The sequence below is a fragment of the Macaca thibetana genome, chromosome 4 (assembly GCF_024542745.1).
Source record: "Macaca thibetana thibetana isolate TM-01 chromosome 4, ASM2454274v1, whole genome shotgun sequence".
Taxonomy (NCBI): domain Eukaryota; kingdom Metazoa; phylum Chordata; class Mammalia; order Primates; family Cercopithecidae; genus Macaca; species Macaca thibetana.
Genome location: NC_065581.1, coordinates 152,993,762 through 153,018,940, shown reverse-complemented (window position 1 = coordinate 153,018,940; position 25,179 = coordinate 152,993,762). Strand labels below are relative to the sequence as shown.

The following is a 25,179-nucleotide window of genomic DNA, read 5'->3' as shown; positions in this document are numbered from 1 at the left end:
AGCCAGCACTTCAGGCTTGGTGGGGGAGATGCTTAGGACCAGGCAGGCATCTTCATGTTCTTAAATTGACCTTGCCTAGGGGGCCACCAATTCAGTGGGTAAACTTGGCATTGCTTGCGCCTCACATCCTATGCCGTCTTCTAAGATGTGATCCAATGGTAAGGTTTATCTCTTCTGCTCAGAGGGACTGAGAGACCAAGATACTTTTGTTGGGGGAGGGGGTGCCTACTATTAAATAATTTTTAAACCAAAAGTTTTGTTCCTAGTATAACTCCTCATGATTTAATTAACACGAGCGCCAGAGAAATCCAGGAAAGATAAAAGGCAGCTCCATTTTGTAAAGCCTGAATATTTACTTCTGCTCCCACTTCAGATTTGGGGTAACTTGGGAGAAGCCACTTGAATCTCTTGGTATCTCAGTTTCCCCAGGTGTTGTAAAGTATTGTCTGTACATCATATTATCTGAGGACCTGAAAAGACAGTATAGAAAAAGGAGCTGAAAAGAGCTCTATCACTGGGAGTTGTGTTTCTGACTTTGCCTTTAGCCATCAGGCAAGATGCTGAATGTAAAGACTGGATAAGGTAGAGCTATGCAAATGTAAACCACCCATTTGCCTGAGGGAATCAAGTGGACCACCAAGTACTTGGTGCAGGATCCATTTGTTGAGATGCAGAAAGGGTTAAGTCCAGGAGGTGGGACTCGGCAGTTTCTAGACAGTGATATTGCATAGCACTTCTTAATCCCACACCTGCAGCACATTAGAGAAAGTGGGGTTAGTCAATCATGTACTGTTTTTTTTACTTATGGTTGAGCAGTCCGTGCCTGTAGGGGGTTCCAAACCTTCTTCCAAGCATTCTCCGGTTACACTGTCACATGGGCCTCCCCCGCAGTTGCACACTGTGGGAAACAAAAACAAGAGACGAGAGATTCACTTCTTAATGCTTAAAATATGGCAATATTTTCCTGGTTTCTAGAAACACTAGCTATCAGTGTATAATTCGTCAATGGGGATTAATTACATTCTTCCTTAAGACTGTGTAGAATCTATGATACAGAGATTATGCCCTTCATTCGATTAAGCTCCAGCCCAATGAGATTTTCAAAGATGACCCTGGGCAAAACTGAATCTAAGTTTTCTAGGATTTCTCTCCCAACTCTTTGGGATTCGGACATGACAGTGCAATTGCTTCAGTCCAAAAATGTCCTGGTAAGTTTCACAAGATACTAAATGACCATGAGCTCATCATTCAACTGAAAATTGAAAGCCATCCCTTCCTTGCAGACTGATACTCCAGTTTAATTTAACTCGGGGGTTGATCATTGCCAGGTGTGAGGGAGGAGCAGCTCAGCAAGGAGTGAGTGAGGAGGCCCAGGAGCAATTCTTGGCTCCCACTACTCTTGACCCTTGGCAAGACGGACTCCAAACTTCCAAATGACAGCTATGAGTGCAATAAGAACAATGTGCTGCAAGGAATCAGGAACATCTTTACATGAATTTAGAAGACCTGGGAGCCCATTATTCATCTACTGATGATTTTCTCTAATGCCTTTTGGAAAAAGCAAAAACAAAAACCCAATCTCATCAGACTGTTCAATTTCCACTGAGTTTCTGTGTGGGAACTAATTTGTAATATTTAAAGAGGAATTCTCTTACTATCTATGCTAGCAATTAACTGGAATAGAATTGTGTATTTCCCCCCACTTCTTAACTGTCTTTACTGAATAATCACAGAAACCAGGTTCATAGGGAGATCTATTTATTACATTTCATCTGTTTAATGTTCCACAAAATGCAGATTTATTAAACCATTCAGCAAGATCATGCTTTATTGCTTTTAAAATTAGCTTCTCTTCCAAGAGTGACCTGAATCTTTGTAGTTTAAACACAAATTTAGTAAATGTTTTGAGAATCAGGATGTCAACCTTTCAGGCTTTGATTTTGCCAACATTATTTCTGACATCCGCCTTCTCTCTCTTTAGCCTGACTAGACACACTGCTCCTTCCTTTCTGCTGTCATTCTCAGTGTTACGCCTCTGTGCACATTGCTTTTTTGTAGACATGTTTACTTTTATTGTGACTTCTGCAGAACATATATGTTGCATTTTTTGATTTAAAACTCCTTACTCCTTGAATCCTTTCCAGTGGAAATCTGTTTCAGTGAGAGGATTTCTTATAGAGCCATGCCACAGGAGTACAATATCTCCTGCTCTCCCTCCCTCCCCTCAAAGTCACATAAGAGTAAGACATTCTCAATCTCAGCCTTCCTGTACTCTTAGAGGAAAGCAATCTCACTTCACTTTTGAAGAGCTTCACTTTATGTGGCAAATGGATTGGAGACATCATGAGTAAGATTTGTGCGTTTCAGTCTAGCTGAAGTCTAACTGAAAGTTTTCCATGCTATCTTTGAAATACTTACTCTTATAATTTGAGGACATTGGAGGGTGGTGGTGATTAAAAATGGTAGCCTTGACTTGCTAATCTATTCCATGGAAATCTTGATTTTACCAAACATAACTGAAAGAAAGAGATATAGCCCTCTGAATAAGAAAACTGATTTGAACCATGCACGATTTCTTCCTTTCCTTTCCTTTCCTTTCCTTTCCTTTCCTTTCCTTTCCTTTCCTTTCCTTTCCTTTCCTTTCCTTCCTCCTTCCTTCCTTCCTTCCTTCCTTCCTTCCTTCCTTCCTTCCTTCCTCTTTCTTTCTTTCTTTCTTTCTTCTTTCCTTCTTTCTTTCTTTCCTTTTCTTTTCTTTTCTCCTTCCTTCCTTCCTTCCTTCCTTCCTTCCTTCCTTCCTTCCTTCCTTCCTTCCTTTCTCTTTCTTTCTTTCTTTCCTTCTTTCCTTCTTTCTTTCTTTCCTTTTCTTTTCTTTTCTCCCTCCTTCCTTCCTTCCTTCCTTCCTTCCTTCCTTCCTTCCTTCCTTCCTTCCTTCCTTCCTTCCTTCCTTCCTCCTTCCTTTCTTTCTTTCTTTCGACAAGAGTCTCTCTGTCACACAGGCTGGAGTGCAGTGGCACAATCTTGGCTCATGGCAACCTCTGCTTCTACCTCCTGGGTTCAACGGATGCTGGGTGGGGCAATAGGCACCCACCACCACGCCTAGCTAATTTTTGTGTTTTTAGTAGAGATAAGGTTTTGCCACATTGGCTAGGCTGGTCTTGAACTCCTGGCCTCAAGCGATCCGCCTGCCTCAGCCTCCCAAAGTGCTGGGATTACAGGAGTGAGCCACCATGCCTGGCCTGAACCATGCAAGATTTCATTCAGTCTCCTGGTTAATGGCAGGTAATCCATAGAAGTCTGATTTCTTTCTTTGATTAAAACTGGAAGGATATAAGATGCTAAGACAAAAGTTCATTTGTGTTAGTGTCTCCTAGTTTATTCCACCCATGAGCAAAGTTATATTAGTAGTCTTGATACAAATTTCTATTCCTGGTGGGTTTGGGATGCATATTACTGAGAATGTATATTGCCCTGGGAAAGTGACAAGGCGGCACTCACAATACTTCCCCAAGAGAAATTCTTCATCTAAATTCAGTATTCGCAGAGGGTCATGCTGGCCAGGTAGCTGGCTTAATATTTATGATACTGCACCTGCACAGTTCTTGGCTATTCTGGCGTCCCCATAGTAGCCAGGAGCACAGCGTTCACACTTGAATCCGGTGGTGTTGCGTAAGCAGTTCCTACACTGGCCAGTGACTTCATCACAATCTTCAAAGATCAGGTTGGGATCTGAATTTCCACTGCAGTCACATTTCTTACAGGTGCTTCCAATGAGTAAGGGGTTTCCATAGTAACCAGGAGCACATCTGAAGAGAAATATCACACATTTAAACATTTAGCATCATAGTTTTTCTTCCTTTTAATCTTCTTTCCTACGAAGAAGAAAGATGTAGTGGGTATGTGTTGATCGCCCTCCCAGAATCCATTTGCACTCTCTCATCTTCTTCATAGGACCAGACTTTGTTTTTAAGGAACCACCCCTCCCCATTATTATAGATCATTTGGTTCACTTCATCTGTAGGCCATTCAGTTCAGCTAGACTTCCAGCTATAGGATTGAACTACTATATCCAGCCAGGGAACTGTTATACACAAATGATATATGATGGGTGGGACCAGATATGCCAAAGGTACTGCAGTGAGATGTATCTGTAGCGTACAGCTGGGAAATGTCCTAGCCACAACGTTAATAGCACCTCTGCTGAGAAACCTTGATCTGTCTAGTCACAATGAATTGTTTAAGTAAATAAGCTTGAGCCAGTCAGTGCCTGGTATTCTCCTGGCTGAAAGGGATTGACTCAGGAGTGTAGCTTGGGCTCTCGTTTGAGGGTCATGGGGCGGCATTCTCTTCATCTTCAGGTGAATGAAGAGGCAGCAGGTAGTAGTACTCTTAGCTCACGGAAGCAACTTGTGACTGAGCAAAGCCAGCCTGGAGTCAAAGCAGATGGCAGAGCTGAGAGTACCACAAATCAATGGAGTTGGAGCCCAGACTGCCATGGATGTTTTAGATATGTGCACCTACAGAGGCCAGGTGCCTACCTGCATTTATTGTGTGGGCAGAGCCAGTGCCTATGGTCATGCTGGCTGGGTCTTTGATGAGACCGCCCAGCTGAGTCAGAGAACGGAGACTGAAATCCATCCAGCCTTTGCTTGGCTTGCCAAGCTATGCATTCTAGGTGAGGCTGTCTCTGCCCAGAGAAAGAACTGCCTTTCCCTACTTTCCCCAAAGGTGCCCTGCAGGGCAGCAGAGGCCCTGCTGTGAATGGTGGGCCTGTAGGCCCCATCTAAGGGAACAGCTGTTACTAGGCTCCAGTTGATTGTTGCCAGCCTAGAGCCTTGAGAGGATGAAGGACTTATGTTGCCATATTTTATTTTTGGAGAAAAAAGTGGAAATTTGAATGTTTATGTGAAATTGCAATTTTTAAAAGTTGATTCAAACTTTCTAAGAGTACTGTACAGGTCAAACTACATGCTTGTTGGCTGATTGTGCACTCTCTTTTGCTGTGGACTCTAAACTAGTGTGGAAGATGGGCCAACTGGAGCTGCAGACACTTTGGGAGTAGCCAGAAAGAACACGTGGTCACATCATAATGGGATTGAAGGTCAGGTAGAGAAGTTGGTTCTGATGCATGAGAGAGAAAAAGAAGGAGAGTCAGCAAAGGGTTTTGAGCATGATGGAAGTGGTAGTGAAGGAAGCTGGTGCTGGCTTCAGCATGCAGGATGGACTACAAGCTGGAGCAGAGGGAGGGGGTGGGGTGCAGAGGGCCTGGGCTAGGGTGTTGGCCTTGGGAGTGGAAAGGAAGGGAGATCTTTCCAAGGAAATCAACAAGCCCTGGCCAGTAATAATAAACACTACATTTTTTTTAAAAAGGATTCCCTTTAAAGTAAGGGAATTATGATTCAGAACATTTGAAAAACAGATTAAAAAAAAATCACATCTGTAATCCCAGGACCCTAAAAAAGTCACTGTCAACATTTTGTGTATGTTCCTTCAGCCTCTGTTCCCATGTCTCAGTTTCTTGGTGTAGTTGTAGTGATAGTATATGGTCAGTCTTTAAACTCTTTACCTGCATTGAACCTCATAGCTTCATCTATGTGAGTTTATTTAATTACCACAGACACCCTGGGAGGGAGGCCACACAGGCCTGGCATTCTGGGAGGCTACTTCAGTTTTCCAGGGTCACATAGTTGGAAAGTCACAGTGCAAGGTCCAAACCTTCTGACCCTGGAGTTCTTTCTTTTGTTCCACCCTGGACCACACTGCTGCTGCTGTAAATGAATAAGTGGATTCATCCAACACAAGGACAATTCATGTCCATTGTATGTAAGGCATAGAGGGAGACAGGATGAAGAAAAACACATAGCCCATGCTCTGAAAGAATAGCAAATGAATCAAACATAATGATACAGAATATGAACTTAGAACTCATGTCTATGAAAAAGACGGGGATGAGTGTAAGTTCTACACAACCCACAAAGAGACACCCCAAGAGGAAATAGTCAATGAGTGTTGTTATGCACACTTTCTCATGTTTTTGCACCTCAGATTTATAGACCTGCAGGTCCCTAAGCCAGCATAAATTATTCCTCTATGGAATGTGTGGCTGGATTGAATTTCTGGCCTTTGCTGTGATTCACCAAACAGAGAATATTAGGCTTTTGGGCTGACTGAAATGAGACTCAGATCTACCAGCTCAATGTGTAGCTGGGAATCTTAAGGTCTGGGAGGGAAGGGGCTTGCCCAAGCTCATAGAAGTCAGATGCCGGTAACTTTCTTTCCATTTAATTCCACTGCATGTGCTTTCCATAGGAGGTCCCCTGGTCTTTTACAAGAGAAAACTCAAATTTTCTATTCTGTAAGTTGGAATCTCAATCACAGTGGAAACCTATTTTGAGTTACTCTGAGTCTCAAGAACATCTTCTGGTGGTAGGTTCAGAGTTTGACTATAACTCTGAAGTTGTAGTCAAAACTCTGGACCCTATGGATTTAACAAAATGAGCATACAAAAGTTTACTTATGATAGTTCCTGACAAACCCCTACTTTTATAGATAAGAAAGCTAGAAGGCAGAGAAGCTAAATGACTTGTTCATTGCTGCATAGCTCAAACCTCTGTGGGACTCCAGGCTTAATGTTCTTTCCACTCCAGCAGTCTAGCATTAAAGAATGAACTAATTAATAAAGTAATGATTATAAAAGTGCCCAAGCCTGCCCTCAAAGAACTAACAACAAAGACACAAAAGCACCAGTATTTGAGTTTAGAGTCAGCGTTGGAGCCCTGGTGCCCTGTAGCCTGATCCTATTTTTTCTTCCATAATCTCATTTCTAGTCTATTAATGACTTGATCCATCCAGGGAAAATAGAACTGATAAGTTTATAGCTCAAATGAAAGGATTGTGGCATATGAAACTTTGCCATTTTGGTTAGTGATTATATTATTTGGGCAAAATGGACAACCAAAAGATACTTTGTTTAGAAAAAAACATTATTTTGACCAAAAACTTTGTTTCAGGAATGTTTGAAGCTCTCCCACTCCGCCCGCCCTTTCTCTTTCTCTTCTGCTCCTCCTCCCTGGGCTCTAAAACTGGCACTGAAAGTCTTTATCAAGAGTGCTCAAACTCCTGGGCTAGGTGGCTCAGAAATCTTTCTGGGAGGGATGTCACTCTGTAGCTGTCATTGGGATTAAACAAAATGACATGAAAAAGAAAAAAAAAAGCACTTGTTGCAAAGTAGGTGCCATGTAAATGCTCTCCACTTCTTTATGAAAGACTGAGAGATAAGGCTAGGAAAACGTATGTAACCTATTCAGGGTCACAGGACAAGAATTCAGGAGTTGGGCAAGCTAGAGAGTACGGAATCATAAGAACTCTATGCAAATACAGGGCTTAAGTGTGAAAAACTTGATGTCTTCAGAGAGGATTAGACTAAATCCCCGCATCACAGTAAACCTCAATAAATGTTAGTTTTCTCTTGTTCTTCTTCCTTATTCTTCTTTTCCATCATCAAGGCCATCATTGAAATCATCATGATTATCATCTTCATCTCTGATGATACTGTGTACTGCCTTTCCTGTTAGGGGTTTCAGTCACTTTGGATTTGCTTTAATTTGCCCCATCCTTTTCTCCTGATCCTTAAGCAACAAGACTCACATATCAATTATCATGTAGTCTTAGCATGTTTCTCACTCCACCACCAAGTTTGACGCATGAAAGTATACTATTAAAGCTGCTATGGGAGGCAGTGTGCATACTGAGGTATTGAGATCATATGACTGAAAATGGTATTGAACGTTGAGGGTCCTGGGTTTTAGTTTTGGATTTATTGCTAACCCAATTGTGTGATGTTAGATTAAGTCATTTCTGGCTCAGAGTCTCAGGTTCCTCATCTTACTTTTCAAATGAACTAAGTATACACACACACACACACTACACACACTACTATATATTATATATCTGGGGGCAGGTGAAGCTGGTGAGTCCTGAACAAGGATTTTTTTCCCTTTTATTTTTTAGTTGACATGTAATGATACACATTTATGGGATACAGAGTGATATTCCCATACATGTATACAATGTATAATGATCAAATCAAGGGAATTAATATCTCATCACCTAGAACATTTATCATTTCTGTGTATTGTGAACATTCAGAATCCTCTTTTCTAGTTTTTGGAAAACAGAAACTAAATGATTAACTATATTCACCCTAGAATGCTGTAGAAAGCTACAACTTATTTCTAGCTGTAAGTTTGTGTCTGTTAACCAGCATTTCCCTAGCCTTCCCCCCATCACTTACCACCTGCCACCTTTCTCAGCCTCTAATAATCAGAATTATTCTCTCTACTTCTATGAGCTAATTTTTTTTAGCTCCCTCATATGTGGGAGAACATGTGGGATAAAAAATGTGGGCTGCTTCACGATTCTGCACGTCATCCTTGCACAGAGGCCATGCTAATCTTCTCTGGGTTACTCCAATTTTAGTATATATGCTGCCCAAGGGAGCACCTCATCTTCAAAATGTTCTTAGTTGTTCCTACTGGGATGAGAATGAGAATTGCAAAACTCTACAAGGCTTGTGCATTTTACAATTATTTGTATCAGAAGACAACTTCCATGTGCAATCTCTATTCAGCCAGACTCAGTCAACTCTGGGTCACCCTTTCCATTTTCCTGAAATGGGGTGGGAGGTTGGGGGTAAAACAGGGCAAGGAATGACTGACTCTTGTCACTACATAGTACCTTTTTTAAAGGAACATGAAAAGTGCTGTTGTTATTTCTTATTGAGAAAAAATCATTTTTACTTAAATAAAAACAACTGAGGCCTTCAACATGCCAGATACTGTGCTGGGGGAGGAATAGACAGAGGAGGGATATGATACTGCATCTGTCAAGCAGCTCATGGTTTCACAGACAGATAAAGAAGCCATTGTGTGATTTTGAGCAAGTGACTTAAATTATGTCGCATTTCTTCCTCTGTAAATAAGGATGAAAATGGTATCCCAGAGGATTTTGGGGGCTTTTGGGGCTTAAATCATTGTCTGTAAAGTTTTTACAACAGTGTCTGACACATCCCCCAGTAAGTACCTAATAAATGTTATTATTTTTATCATCATGATCATGGTTTAAATACAATACAATGTGGAAAACTTGCCAGCTGATCTGGCGGATTTGGGGAGTAGCATGTCCAACATGGGGGGTTTAAAGTGTGAGGTGGGAGAAGGTCTTTAAGGAGGAAAAACAGGTAGGGCCCAGAGCAGGCCAACACTCATGGACCTAATTGTTAAGGCAGGTGGGTGTGCTTGAGCTGTTTTTTACCCAGTAGTGTAAGAGGCAGAGTAAGTAAAACATGCTTTATGTTTTAGACCAATGTTTTGCAAATTTGCACATAACATGGATTCTTTTAAAAGGAAAAACATTTTCATATAATACCCCTTCCAGTGTTAGCTTGAATTATCTTTAAATATTTCAAACATGAAGCTAGGTAGAAACTCCTTGTGTCTATGGTTTTTACATGTCTTGAAAACCAAAATAAATTTTCAAATGCAACATAAATAAAACTATGAAACTAATCAGTTTCAGATTCACATTAATTCAATACAATAATTGATGTTGTCTTGTAACCAAATGTCCACTTGCAAAATGATGTGGTAGAGACTGCCTGCGTTCAGCATGCAAATCCAGCCATGTGCCATGTGACAACTTATGTGTCTCACCAATTTTCATTTTGGAATCTTTAGTTTTACAGTTTGCCTTGATGTCATGCCACTTGACTTCCAATTGTCTGCAATGTGTCATTGACACACTGTCACCTCTATTATTTTCTCCCAGCACTGAGGGAGATCTTCTCTTATAACATGACACAGCAGAAAGTCCAGAACGTGTTTCAATGAATGTTTTCCTTAAAGTTATTGTTAAAATTAAACATAAAATTGGGAAAATATTCACCGAGAACTCACAAACCTTCATTTCCGAGGACAACCAACATTCTTAAGTCACGGTTTGAGAAATACGTCCCTGGTATGAGAGTGTGGTATTGAAGGTCAATGTAGAGCACTAGTTCACAAAGCAGTAAGAGTCCTGGTGCATGAGAATCCAATGGGAAGTCAAAATACAGGTCCTGGGCCTGCGCCCTGGATATTCTTTTTCAGTGGGTGGTGAAGGGCAGTTGGGGAGGGCTCAGGAATCCAAAGTTTTCCCGGAGACAGACTCAACGATCTCTAAAGTGCAAAAAGAACTAGTATGTTCTTGGTTTGGACTAATTATTACCTGTGTTTAAAACAGATATCCATACAAATCAGCTGCATATTTAGAAAAGCTCTTTTGGAGAGGTTCAAATTCACAAATACATTGAAAACACAGATTAGGCAAAGGTTAACTCAGGCAACTTAAGAGCTTGGCTGTTCAAGCAGAAATCCTCCTCTTATTCCCAGGGTCAAACACAAATAAAAAGCAGCAAAGGCCACCACCATTTGGAAGATGAAGCCTTTCTGGCTCAGTGTCCTCATCTGCAAGATGACAAAATACAACCTTTTCTAAGGTGGCTGTGAAGATGACAGATGAAGAATGTAATGCAATAAGGACATAAGTGACCATTAATCAGTGGCACTATTTAGCTCAGAACCATAATTTCTAGCTAAGAAACTGGGACTCAGGGAAATGAGCCAACGTGTCCCAGGAACACATTCGGCAGTGGCAGAAGTTGGACAATGACCACCATGACTCATACTGTCACCTGCTAATTCTTACTGAGCATTTATTCAGTGCCAGGTCCCATATTAAAAACTTTACGTTATTATCTCATAACAGTTTTACGAGATGGGTAACTTTATTTTCTCCGTTCCGTACAAGTGGAAATTGGCACTTGGAGAGGTCAAAGAACTTGCCCGCGTAGGTCACAAAGTGGTGGAACTGAGACTCACACTAGCCAGGCTGATGCACAAATCTCTTCTTTTCAATACTCTACTTTCACTTGCCAGACTATTGCTCTTGTCTGGAGCCTACCACTCCAGTCGCAGATCTGACCCAGTCTTACTGGGTAATGGCAGAGCTCATGAGCCTCCTATGTGGGCTGAGGCATTTATTATCTGTAATTTCTTGTCAGAGGTGGGCATGCTGTCCTGTTGAGGGTTTGGGATGACAGAACCCTTCTCTGCACCCCTGTGTGATTTTACAGGACTGTGCCCTTAGGGTCCAGGCGATTTCACTTCTGGGAGCTTTGCATCTGGTCAGCAGGGCTCTATCTAAGGCCATTAACTCTCCCCATGGGGGCCATCGAACACCCATTAGCAATACTGCTTAGTCATTATCAAACTAAACTGAATTTAACCTCAGATACTGAGGAGAAAAAGCTCCATCCTGGCTGATTAACAACTGCCGCAGACCTCCTGTGAGCCAGAAAATAAGTAGATCAGGTGCCTCCTATTCCTGTGTCCCCAAGTAAGGAAATATAGGATAAGTGTGTCACAAATATTAATCAACCCAATGTAATTGATCATCTCTGTCAGTCCCTCCTAAGAGATGAAATTTATGTGGGCCCTAAGCTCACTTTCCCTCTTATGGCAATAAATAAATACATTTTAAAAAGTCCACAACCCTTTAGTGAAATAATTATCCACAGTTTGCACATTTAATAATCATAATAATAATACCTTCCAAGTGCAAAGATTTTTCTCTGTATCACAGATACTGTGGCCTTTTTTTTTGAGTTTCAGACCCACTTTTTGAGAGATAGAGGGTGTTTTCTTTGGAAGTGAGATTGCTTATAATTTAAAGTTTACATTTTGAGCCCCAGGTTGAGTTTGTGAGCCTGTCTGTGCTGTTGAGGGCCTGCAAATGAGGGACTGGGTGCTTGACTAGTTCTGCTTGCCTCTTCCTTCTCTGTCTCTAGGGCACTACACATCATTTAGCTGCCTAAACACAATGGTGAGGCCAATGCTAATGGCATTTCTGTTAAAAACAAGAAAACCTGTCTGAGAGACTCTTTTAGCAAAAGTAATTTTATCTTACAACACTGTGAGCAGCTGGCAGGTGGAGGGAATGGGAAATATCTTACCAGGAGTCATTCAGTGGAAAGCCTCTCGAGCTCTGCGGAGAAGGCCTTTCTTACATGAACAAAGCCCAGAGCAGTTTAGAAAACAGTGTCATGTGCTTTTCAAAAGAAGACATTTATGCGGCCAACAAACATATGAAAAAAACCTCATCATCACTGGTCATTAGAGAAATGCAAATCAAAACCACAATGAGATACCATCTCACGCCAGTTAGAATGGCGATCATTAAAAAGTCAGGTAACAACAGGTGCTGGAGAGGATGTGGAGAAATAGGAACGCTTTTGCACTGTTGGTGGAAGTGTAAATTAGTTCAACCATTGGGAAGACAGTGTGGCCATTCCTCAATGATCTAGAACCGGAATTACCATTTGACCCAGCAATCCCATTACTGGGCATATACCCAAAGGATTATAAATCATTCTACTATAAAGACACATGCACACACATGTTTATTGCAGCACTATTCACAATAGCAAAGACTTGGAACTAACCCAAATGCCCATCAATGATAGACTGGATAAAGAACATGTGGCACATATACACCATGGAATATTATGCAGTCATAAAAAAGGATGAGTTTGTGTCCTGCAGGGACGTGGATGAAGCTGGAAACCATCATTCTCAACAAACTAACACAGGAACAGAAAACCAAACACCACATGTTCTTCGGAAGGGAACATCACACACCAGGGCCTGTCAGGGGTTAGGGGGCAAGGGGAGGGATAGCATTAGGAGAAATACCTAATGTGGATGACAGGTTGATGGGTGCAGCAAAACACCATAGAACATGTATACCTATGTAACAAACTGGCACGTTCTGCACATGTATCGCAGAACTTAAAATATAATCAAAAAAAAAAAAAAAGAAAGAAAAAAGAAAAGAATGTCATATGTAAATACCAGCCAGGGATCCAGAAAACCCAAACTCCTGTGGAATTTGTTTACTTTTTAGTATAGTATAAAGCTGGTATAAAGAATGGGCAAAATAATAGCTTTGTGGGTTTTTTTTTCTAATTTATTGCTCTATTGACAAAAGGTAATTCACATTTTATTTACTGAGGAAACCTCACTCTTTTTTGAGGAACACTCATTTTAGTAGTATTCCTCAATGATGGAGAGAGAAAAGAGTACTACCAAAATCATCTAGAGAGTCTTTTCAAAACACATGTCCTCAATTTCCTTTTTCCCTGTGTGCTTATGCTGAGATGTGGCCCTGGCCTGAAGCTCTAGGAAGCATATTGTTATTTGCTGTATCTGGGGGATGGGATTTGGGAGAAGCTTCCCTAAGGGGTTTTGAAATGCGTCCTTCAACCACACTTAAGCATCTCCTTCAGGACCAGCCAAATGGGAGTATGGCAGAGCTGTTGAGTGTGAGAAACAGAAAGCTTCCTTTGACCTACACGGAAAATAGAGAATTTTATTGGCTTACCTTTCACAGTTAGGTCCAGCATAATTTTCTTTACAAATGCACCGAACAGCTCCATTTTTCCTATAGCAGGATTCTGCAAAACTAAAATTGGAAGCAAATATTAGATGTCAATTCCATACAACACCGAAGAGACTGTCTTAACTGTTTATCGGATTACCTCTATGATGGTCCCATTTAAGTTCTAATGGGTGTAATCATTTTCTTTATGTAAACTTGCAAGCATTTACCTTGCAGGAAAGGTTAGGCCAGCAGGCCCCAAAAGAAAATGTCACTCGTTGGTGGGGCCGTTTCCCAGGTCCTATATGTATATTTCAAGGACAAGTCCAAAACATGTATTCCAAAGCTGGAAATAATCAAATTCTACCTGCAATTTTGGATTTATAGGAGAATCCCCTTTTATTTCCATCACTGTCTGTGTAGTCATTTAAAAGTTTCCCCTTTTTTTCTGCACTAGAACTTGTCCAGTTTTAAAGGGAAGGAACCAGTTCTAAACTACATAATCTCCACAGAATTTTAATTTCTTTCATGTGTACTTTAGACATTGGCAATGAGGGTGCTGAGACTGGCTGAGCTGATGAAAGTCCCAGTCAAGTACTGTAGCAAAACATAGGACCCACCATAAAAGGATTTTATCCCATGGAACCCTCTCTCTTCCTTCTTCTTCCTTTTTTTTTTAAAGGTAATAAAAATTAGGACACAGGACAAAAAAGTAACAAAAATATTGGTTTAGTGGAATAAATAAGTCTCCTCATTATTAAGGCAAGGGAAATGGGGTTATGGTCTCCACGTGTTTGGAAAATTCTTCATAGACACATGAATTGTGTGGGGCATAGGGGTGTGTGTGTGTGTGTGTGTGTGTGTGTGTAAAATTTTAAGGACTTTTAAATTAGCTTTGGCTTTGGTACTGTACAACCAATAAAGTGTGACCCGTTGCTCTCTTGTTCCTTTATGTATCAGCATTTCTTACCCTAATGGTGTTTGGAGGAAAGCAAACAGATGTGTTTATTTATTTGAAGACACTTCTAAAATCAGTCAGAAAACAGTATGTGCTTCTCAGTGAAAGGCAACACCCACAATTTATTTTCTCTAACAGTTTGATAAAAACATTCCAACAAAATTACATTTCTTTCCCCTTTTACCCTTTATTGTGCTTGTTCTGATTTCTTAGCCTACTTAAAGAACCACGGTCAGTTAAGAGTCCAGAGCAGGAACCCCCACTTCCATCTTTCTTTGAAGGTGTTCCACCCAGCAGCCCGCCCACGCTTGAAGGATGCAACATCTGCTAGGGGCATCTGGAGTCATCCGCCTGTAGCTGATGTCCTGCTGTTTCAAACAGATGACATTTTCCTTAATTGGAGCAATTTCCATAGCTACTGGTAGAGATGGAGGACGTCTGGCCAACCCCCAGATAAATACATGGACATTATGCAAATCGTCCCTGAGAACAACGGCATGACCACTGGTCTCTGTGGTGAAGGCAGACTCAGCGGCAGGCAGGGCCAGCCCTCAAGGGTTCATTTTTGTTTCTCATCAGCATTGATTGTTTATGTTTTGTCTGGTTTTGGCTAGGGGAGGGAAAACACTGCGTCTCTCTCAGCCACTGTAACCACTGTGGTGCCCATTTCCAGTGGAAGGGTGTCTTTTGCTCTTAGAAAATCCTTAGGAACTTAGAGAAAAATAGACTCAGCCCTTTGTTTGTTTGCTTAACCCCCTCAAGCATTATTTCCTTGCTTTCTTGTAACTGGAAATCCAAGTCCTGCGTCTGTGGGCTCAGCTTCATGAATGTTTCAAAGTGTAATTCAGAGTCTAAACTAGACACCTTTCTGAAAAGTCCGGGAATTTCCATTTCTATAGAAAGTAGCAATATGAATTCCTTAAAAAGCTGAAAGAGGCAATGGGCATTTGATTTTTGATAAGATATTTAATTAGTATTTGAGATTAGCTAACTAAGTTAATAATAAGGCCAGATTAAAGGTTAGAACTTTTTAGAACCCAAGAAAATTTGTTCTGTTCCATGATCACAGACTAACCCCTCCTCTCCTTTTTTGCAGCCAGATTCCCCTGCAAGGGATTCAAGAAGTAGAGCTGTTGTCATTACAGAGAAAAATCTGTAAAATCCCTTGGTCTCTCACACCCTTACTAATTCCTCCCTACACCGACATAATATTTACTTATAGGTGACATACTTTTGATTTCATTTTCATTTTCAGTAGGTTTTTCAGCCTTGAATCTGTACTATTAGAGACTTGAGTTTTCATATTTGTGAATATGTACCCAACTTTAGAGCACATTCTCTAAGTCCCTTCAGTGCTTCTTTGAACCCTGGATCCACTTACACAGAGAAAAATCATGGGCAGACATGGTGCCTTGACGCCTTTGGAAACGGTTTCCTCTTTCAGGAAAGGAGACTCACTTCACAGTTGGCAACTTTTGACTTCATTTCTTAAAGAGTTAACAGCATTCAGAAATGCTTCTTGCTCAACGAACATACTGGATAATGTGATTCAAAAGGTAAAGGGTCATTTGCTCTAGGAGTTTCAAAACACTGCTGTATTTTGACCTATCTCAATAAAGATGAGATTTTTTGACTGTTTTATTCACTGCTGTGTCACCAGCGACTAGTGCATGACTGGCACATAAAAAGTACTGAATACCAGTTTTTATACTAGTGTATAATAAGTGCTCAATAAATATATGATTGCATGTAGACAAGGCTTCTCAGTCCATAGGGAATGATGTTCTAAAGGTCTCATATCCTAAGACCAGGTAATTTAGATAAGAAAGTCTTGTCATGCAAATAGGGTGAAAAGTGCAAAAGTGGAACAACATAATTAGAAAGAACCATCTGAGATTGCCTGCCTAATTCATCTGCTACTGTCTGAACAAAATACACCATGGCAAGAGAACTGTGCTAAATATCTCACCAGATGTGATTAATACTAATGCTTGAGAGCCGAATATTAATGAACAATGAAAAACTATACCAAGACGGAGTGAAGGGAGCTCATAAATCAGGACATACTTGAGTGAAAATAACAGAACAGTTAATGTTTGCATTTTCTACCCTCACTGTGAGTACCATCCATTTTGCACACGTTATTAATACTATGAGACATGAAAAATTACAGAGCAAGGTCTGAGGCGGTTTAATAGTTTCTAAAGAAGGATAGGGCTGAAAAACGTCTGACTACTCTGACTGTTAGACTTGTCGTAGTATTTGAATACATCACAAGCTATTAGGTAAAATGTTAGTTGATACTGGTGTTCAGGTAAGGAAAAAACTTCGGGGGAATCTGATTGCCATCTCTCTTTTTCTTTTCTGTTTATCAGTAAGTGTGTGAATATGAGTGAGTGTGTGTGTGTAGTAAGCATTCAGATTTTTAAAAGTCATTTTATGCGTATCATTTAATCTTTAAAACAGCTATCAATTACATAAATATTACATCCAAACACTTAGAACAGTGCCAGGCATTGAGTAAGAAAAATCTAAGTGTTAGTAAAAATACAGCGGTATGTGTTCAAGAAAGGCAACATCTACCTCATACCTTTCCACGTTCAGGGCACCAACCCAAATGCTCCTCACATATCCTCGTCCAGTCCTCACAACTCTATGATGCAGATCCGTACTTTCTAGTTTGACTTACTGTACTAAGAGAAAATCTGAGATATGGGGCTGGTAAATGAACCAAGGAATGGAGCCAAGATCTGAACCCAGGCTTCTTGACTTCAAATCCCATGGAAAGGGAGATTTAGGGAGAAAGTAACTTGCCTGAGATCACACAGGTATTATGTGTCAAAATATGAATATGAACCTAGATTGGCTACTCTTTCCACTTGTGGCATAATAAAAAAAAAAAAAAAAACACAGTATTTAGCCTTTGTCTCTGGTTCCTGGCACAGAACTCCTGTAATTCTTGGAATTTCCTGAGGGAAAAGACTGTCTTTTGTTATTCATAACAGCCACCTTTTAACCATATCTGAGTTTATGCTAATGAGGTGACTCACAGTGGATCCCTAGATATCTTCAGAATGGGAGCCCACGACCAGAGGAACCACCAAGGAACCAAACATAAACATGTAATTAGACGTTGGGAATTTCAACCCTCCCCACCCCCAACCTCTAGGGAGGAGAGAGAGGCTGGAGATTGAGTTCAGTTTCCAATGGCCAATGATTTGACCAATCATACCTATGACATGAAACTTTGATTAAAAACTCCTGAGCAACAAGGCTTGGGGGGCTTCTGGATGGTGACACATGGAGGTGCTGAGAGTGCAGTGCTCCAGCAGAGAGCATGGAGTCTCTGCACGCTCTCCTTCTTCGCTCCCACCTCTCCATATCCTGCTCTATGCATCACTTTCATGTAGCTCTTTTGGAGTTGTAACCTTTATAATAAACTGACAGTCATAAGCATAGCACTTTTCTAAACTCTGTGAGTCATCTTAATGAATTGTCAAACCTGGGGAGAGGTTGAGGGATCCTTCCCAAATTTGCGGTCTTCTGGGAAGAAGTGTGAACTAGCGTGGGGACCCCATTTTTGGCTGACATTTGTAATGGGGGCAATCTTGTGGAACTGATTTCTTAACCTATGGGATCTGTGCTGACTGTGGAAACTTAGTGTCAGAACCGAACTGGTTGTAGGACACCCAGTTGGTGTCAGAGAATTGGTTATTTGGAAAACCATGTATCACTATACCTGTTAAATTCCATACTCTGTCATTTTAAAGAGAGTAAAATGGCCAGTGATGACTTCATTACTGGATTTATGGAAACATTCCATTATTTCCATTAAAATGTATGTCTCTTTCCTTTAACTTCTCACTCAGGTCAAAATATAGCCAGAAAGTGTTCCTGTAAATCTTCTGTGAGCTGATTGGCCTAAAGCATGCATTCTGTTGATCTGTGTTCTAATTCTGAGTGAAAAGCCATATGCAGGGAAATGTTTCCTTTATGAAAATCATAAGAGGCAATAGTACTGAAAATATGATATTATGATGAGTCTGTTGGTATTACCAGTTGTGATTGCTCTAGGTCAAGGGATAGTCAAGAAAAGATGAGACTATCCTTGCTTATAAAACTTAAGAGACTTTATTGACCTTATGAGGTACCCCAATATTTTGGGAACAGAGCTATCATCTATATTGTAAGTGCTTAAGTTTTCCAGGTGGTGTATTTAGATGAGAAACCTTTTCTCTATCTTTTCCAGTCTCATCTCAATATGAGGTTTTGCCTATGGAGAAGCTTCAGAACTCTGGATAAGGCAAAACAAAACAAAATAAAAAAATACATAGACTGATCATTAGAAGAGACCATCCTCCTTTAGGACTTACTTGGCCAAATGGGGCAGGGGACAGGGGCACAGCTGGCAGAATCGGGGTGCTCCCCTGATGGAATCTCCGATATAACCATCCAGACATTTTTCACAGTGCTCTCCTGTTGTGTTCCGCTGGCAATGCTATGAGACAAAAGACAAGAAGATTGATGAGGATGCAAAAGAAATTTTAGAGACAGCAAACCTAAGCATCATGCTATATTTTTTCAAGCAAAAGGGACGTCAGGTCAGATAGCACAGACAGTGTGTGGCAGTACTAATTAGTACGAGGAGTCACTCAGGCCCCTGTCAATGCCAGAAAGTGTGGGTAAGTGGTGAATGAATTTTTCCTGGTCTTTTGTGTGTGTGCTAGCAGCCTAGGGACTCTGGAGTTTGTGTGCAGAGGAGATTATTCATCAGTTACTCATTTCAATTCAGAGTGATAATCAGAATGATCAAATCCTGGATGTTCCAGAAATATCAGCTTATTGACTTTGAATGAATATGAAATGAGAAACCAACCAACCAACCAACCAACCAACCAACCAACCCAAAAACATCCTTCTGGTATTTACCCATGACAACGGGAACAATAAGGATTTATGGTCTTGGAAGGATAAAATGTGTCAGATTGTAGTATAAATGGAGTAGAAGGTAGATAAAGAGCATTCTGCTCATGGGTTGGTATCTTGGATAGTGACATATAAGAAACAGTAAGGAGGTTTTTTTTGTTGTTTTTGTTTTGCACTATTTTTCCACTTGTAGTAAGGATTATAGGAGTAAAAGCACAAAGCAGGCTGACCCTTCTGTCTGGAATGCCATTCATCATTCAAGATCACACTAGGCTGCAAAATCTCTTGAAAGTAAATCCTAATTCTCCCTTTCAGAATCCTTCCTTCTTTTCCACCACCCACATTGTAGTGCTATTATCTATTCTCAGCCTCATCACCCCTCTCCAACTCTGTGTCTTTTAGCACCGTATTGCCATTAACTCGAATGAAGTAGGCACTCAGTAACTGTCAAACTGATGGATTAATTTCTACAAGGGGCAGTGAGTTAACACACAAACAGCTTTCCTCTATGGGATTGTACTAGATGGTTCAAGGCAAAGCCATTAGCTCTACATTTTCATCTTTACCTTCATCAGAGTGTATAAAGGTTGAATTGGGGTTGCAGTGGAAAATTATACTGTTAGAATTAGAATGCCATTGAAGAAGCACCCTCCTATTTGAGCAGTTGCCTTAGTCACACAGATGCCTACGAGCTTCAACAGAACAACTTTTTAAAAACAGTGGAGGAACCTTGGGAAAGCAAGATGGAATAGCAGTAGGCTGAACTCTGAGTTCCTTATTTTGGCCTTTATGCTTTATTTGAGGTTCAGAATAAAAGAATAGCAAGGCTCTGCTCTAAACATTTTATATGGATTAACTGACTTAATTCTCACAACAATCCTGAAATAGGCTCCTATTTCCCCCGCCATCCCACCCTCCGCCATTTTACATCTGAAGAGATGGAGGCCCAGAGAGATTCAGTAAATTGCCCAAGGTCAGATGTAGGTGTCAAAAGCGAGATTTGAATTCAGGAAATCTGGCTCCAGAAGTGAAATTGTTAGTTTCCATATTATACTGCTTCTCCAGTATTGCCGAAGAAAAGACTTAAACAGTTGTAAAATGAATGCATTAGAAAGCATCGGTGTTACTAACACTTTGAGCTTCAAGTGAAATATAATATCAATACATTAGTCAAAAGGGAAGAATCTTAATAAGGGCAACTAGCTATCCCGGTTGAATGTTCTTCACGCATTTGATCAGCCATCAGGTATGAGCAATCTTTAGACCCTGATTAAAATTATGTCTGCAGAATAGAATTTAGGGGCTAAATTTAGGGGCTTAGTTCAGACTGCTTAAGAGATCAATGAGAAACACTGAAAAATAAAGTGTGATATGCAGACAACAGGATGGTAACATATTTCCCTCACAGTTCATAATACTGTGTCTTGTGCTAAGTCAGCCTTCAGAAATATTTATTGGGGAAAAATGAAGGAAAAGGGAAAAAGGTGAATTAACGAATTTGTGTCTGGAGCAAATGAAGGAAATTAATACACACCCAAAGCTAATACAAAATTGTGGCAATCTCTCATCCCAGGAAAAACCAATGAGCCTTACCCAACTACCATGAACCTAAGCCATACAGGATCTGGCAGGACTGCTTGTAGGCTGGGGTTAAATTTGTCTGAGTTCTTGTTGGACAGATGAAGCCCCGCTGTCCAGAAGAAAACAGGCCCATTGTAAGATGTTAGGCCATTCTTTGTGCCCAAAGTGACTATTATGCTGCAAAAATGAGCTAATTCCCAATTCTGTCCCCTTATGGCTTGAGAGATGCTTTAGATTCCTTGTCAGGGCTTTAATTCTGCCATGGCAGCCATGGGAAGCAATGACCCTCAAGAGCAAAGCCACCAAATTTCTCTTGCCCTCTAAATGCTCAGCATGCAAGTATGAACTTTCCTTATCTGCCTTCTTTCAAAAGGTTTATTATGAAATTCCCTAAAAGGCTTCGATGCACATTCTGGGAGATTGGCAGACAGAGTGCTGGAGGCAGGGAGAAAAGGACCCTAGCTCTTCCACTTTCTAGCTGGTCAGCTTTGAACAAGTCTCCTGATCTTCTTGGTTTTCTGTTCCCTTATCTGCACAGTGACGATTTAGACTAGATGACCTTTCAAGTTTCTTCCAGTTCTGATAATTTTTTACTTTGAGATTGCAAACTGTCTTCTGTTTTACCTTCAGTGCTCTGGCATTTAACAAACAGAAAACAAAAATGACAACAATAAAAAAGTATGTTGTTGTGAGGTGATATGGTTTGGCTCTGGGTCCCCACTCAAATCTCATGTTGAACTGTAATCTCCAATGTTGGAGGTGGGGCCTGGTGTGAGGTGATTGGATCATCGGGGTGATTTCTAATGGTTTAGCACGATTCCCCTAGTGCTGCCTTGTGATAGAGTTCTCATGAGATCTGGTTGTTTGAAAGTGTGTAGCACCTCCCCCTTTGTGCACTCTCTCTCTCTTTCCCCTGCCCCCGTCGCAGGCATGTGAAGATGTGCCTGCTTCCCCTTTGTCTTCCATCATGGATTGTAAGTTTCCTGAGACCTCCTCAGAAGCAGAAGCCTGTACAGCCCACAGAAAAGTGAGCCAATTAATCCTCTCTTCTTTATAAATTACCCAGTCTCAGGTATGTCTTTTTTTTTTAATCCAAAGAGTAAAGCGAAAGCAAGTTTATTAGCAAAGTATAGAAATAAAGAATGGCTACTCCATAGGCACAGCAGTTAGGTATGACTTTATAGCAGTGTGAGCATGGATTAATACAGGAGGAAAAGTTTATTTTTTAATAAACTGACTCCACTTAAAAATGAAATTAGCATTCTGAACTTTTAACCAGTGGTTAAGAAAGCTGTATCTAGATAATCGATTGCAGGTAAGTGTTTGGAATGCCATTTGGACACCAATTGTGCCTCCCCAACATGAGAAATTATGTCTCTCATCTACTTGGTCACAGGACCAGAATAATGTAGGAAGAAGGTTCAAAAGAATCCGGTTTGCCTTCTTGTGTTTGTCAGCATGCTTTATGCAAGACTAGATCCATGGATCTCAAAGTATGCCCAGGGAGGTCAAAACTATTTCTAAATAATACTAAGATTTTTCTTATATTTTGCATTCTCATTTTCTCATATGTGTAAGGTGAAATTGTGTAGAGGTTACACAACACAAGATATCACACAGGCTGATGCAGAAGCAGATGGCAGAATCCATCTTCTTCTATTAAGCCAGACATTAAACATATTTTCAACTTGTAAAATATGTTTATGTTTGATAAAAAACATATTGTCTTAACATGCAATTGGTATATTATTGCTATTTTAAAATGAATGTATAAGGATTACAAATTTTTTCAGTTTAAATTTCAAATGTAGTAAATATTGGTAGATATAGTCCACATAAAAAAAAGCTCTCTGGTATCTTTAATAATCCTTAACAGTGTAAAGGTTTATGATATTATAAGGTTTGTGAACTGCTCTCTATGTAGATCAATACTTACCCAACTTCAATGTGCACGTGAATCTGCTGGAGATCTGGTGAAAATGCAGATTGTGAGTCAGGATGTTTGCATCCTGAGGGTCTGCATTTCTAACAAGTTCCCAAATATCATCAATGCAGCTGGTCTGGATTGCACTCTGATAAGCAAAGGTCTAAATAAAAATACCTAATATTGGCAGCACTGTTTGCTAGTTACATACAGGGTTGGGCCTGAGCCTGAGTTTCTAGCATAAGACAGTACATCTTACTGCCATAAAGAAGTGACCCAAGTATCTCATAAATTACGAAATTAAAGATGTTTGCAGTTAGGGTAGCTTGTTATTTTAGTAACCTATTCATTCATTTAACAAACCTTAATTAAGCGGAGATAATAGACAATGGGCTGTATCTGTTATTAAAATGAAGAAGACCTGGTTCCTGCCTTTGAGTAACTCACAGACTTGTGAAGGAAACAGAGAGGTCAACAAAGAATAACACAGTGTGTGAAGGGCTATGTCTGAGGTATGCAGAAAGTACACACCTGCTATGGGACAAAGATGAGGGAAAGACAGCTTTTAGCTCTTCCTGAGAAAGTTGGAGAAGGCTTAATGGAGGTGGTGACATTTGAACTAAGCCTTGAAGTTATCCTTCAAGAAATCTCAGGTAGCAAACGGGGAAACAAGTTCAGGCACAAGAGAGTGAAAGAACAAAGTATGTTTAGGTGGCAGTGTGCTCAGTGTGGCTGGAGGAGAAACTCCAGGAGGATTTTGGAAAGAGGGATGCCTTGATTGGGTTATGTTTTTGAAAGACGTCTCCATTGCTGTGTGGGAGAGAGAGTAGAGGAAGGAGAGTCTGGAGCAGGAGACAGACAATGAGTGGTTGAGAAGCCGTGTCGGTGGTCAGGGAAGTTGTGGCTGTGAATCAAGGCAGTGGGAAGGGATAGATGAGAGCAGGCTCTCTCCTAGTTTGAATTGGTAGGATATGATGTGAAATTGATAGCTGGGGAGAAAAAAAGGAGAGCAGTGGAGCACTTGGAGTGTCTAAGCATGGGGGACCAGCAGAGTAATGCTGTTACCAACTCAGGTGGGACTATATGGGGAGGACCAAGTTCAGGTTGGGAGAGAAATGATGAACAATGTATAGACAACTCATTACCTGCATTCAGTTTCTGTCATATATATATATATTTATTTATTTTAAATGGAGTCTTGCTCTGTTCCCCAGGCTACAATGCAGTGGTACGATCTTGGCTCACTGCAACCTCCACCTCCTGGGTTCAAGCAATTCTTGTGCTCAGCCTCCAAAGTAGCTGGGATTGCAGGAGCCCACCACCATGCCCAGTTAGTTTTTGTATTTTTAGTAGAGACAGGGTTTCGCCATGTTGGCCAGGATGGTCTCGAACTCCTGACCTCAGGTGATCCTCCCGCCTCAGCCTCCCAAAGTGCTGGGATTATAGGCTTGAGCCACCATGCCCGGCCAGTTTCTGTCATATTCTTATGTTGTTGGGCACACAGCAACAGGGGACTCCATTGAGCTGTCCAAACTTAGAATTCCTTGGACATGAAACTTTCTGACTTTGTTTCAGAACTTCAGTTATCATGGAACCAAACTGATGACGCTTTCCAAAATTTCAGGTTTTTCCAGGTTTGCAACAGATGGAAAAATTGTCAAAGTTTTTATGAAAGGATTATGCACTTGATCTAGATACCAATTTTATAGTTGCAAGAAAAACAGGAACAAGAAGCCTCTACAATCAGTTTCTTCCTGTTCTTGGACACCTAATGAATATGCTGGTTTATTGATCACACATCCTTAGTCTTAACAGGGACTTACATGGTTGATTTCTGCCTTACACAGTAATAAAATAGAGTTCAAAAATCATGAAAATGCTAATGTCTGCAGAAACTAAGATGTAATATCTTTGCTTTCCTGAATAGGGTTTTAATTAAGCTCTGAGACTAATAAGAAACAATTAGCCTCCAATATACTGGATTACTTCCCTTCTCATTGTGCTTAGGGTAGGTTGGAAGTTCATTTGGATGAATTAAATTAACGGACAAATTAATTCTTAATCAAAAGGAAAATGAGGAGCCCTGTGCCTGTGGTGAACTTCAGGTCAGGTTTGTCCCATTCTAGTTCTGGCCATTGGGCTCCTGGCTCTTTCCTAATGACAAAGGACATTCTTTGACCCTCCTAATGACATCCTAATGACACTCTTTCTTTAGATGGTAACTAACCTTAGTTAGAGCTCCTTCTGGTTCTATGTACTTAAGCCTCTAGGGCTGGGATGAAATACGGATTACCTGTGGCCAGGCATTTCTGCCACCAGC

At 40.7% G+C, this 25,179-nt stretch overlaps 1 protein-coding gene and 1 non-coding gene across 5 annotated transcripts in view; both read right to left on the bottom strand.

Moving 5' to 3' along the window:
- LAMA4 (laminin subunit alpha 4) overlaps positions 1-25,179 on the bottom strand; it is a 149,007-nt gene that overhangs the window by 82,369 nt on the left and 41,459 nt on the right. For 2 of the 4 annotated variants that reach the window (XM_050789044.1, XM_050789042.1), the window contains exons 4-7: positions 18,802-18,926; positions 13,474-13,554; positions 3,589-3,803; positions 803-898 (exon numbers count right to left, since the gene is read on the bottom strand). In XM_050789044.1, coding sequence (XP_050645001.1) covers positions 803-898; positions 3,589-3,803; positions 13,474-13,554; positions 18,802-18,926 — 517 coding nt within the window. Of the gene's footprint in view, positions 1-356; positions 777-802; positions 899-3,588; positions 3,804-13,473; positions 13,555-18,801; positions 18,927-25,179 lie in introns of those variants that run through there. The other 2 variants (XM_050789045.1, XM_050789046.1) reach the window with 2 other exon arrangements.
- LOC126953979 (U6 spliceosomal RNA) lies at positions 8,393-8,499 on the bottom strand. The gene has a single exon (XR_007725449.1). It is a non-coding gene; the product is annotated as a U6 spliceosomal RNA (small nuclear RNA).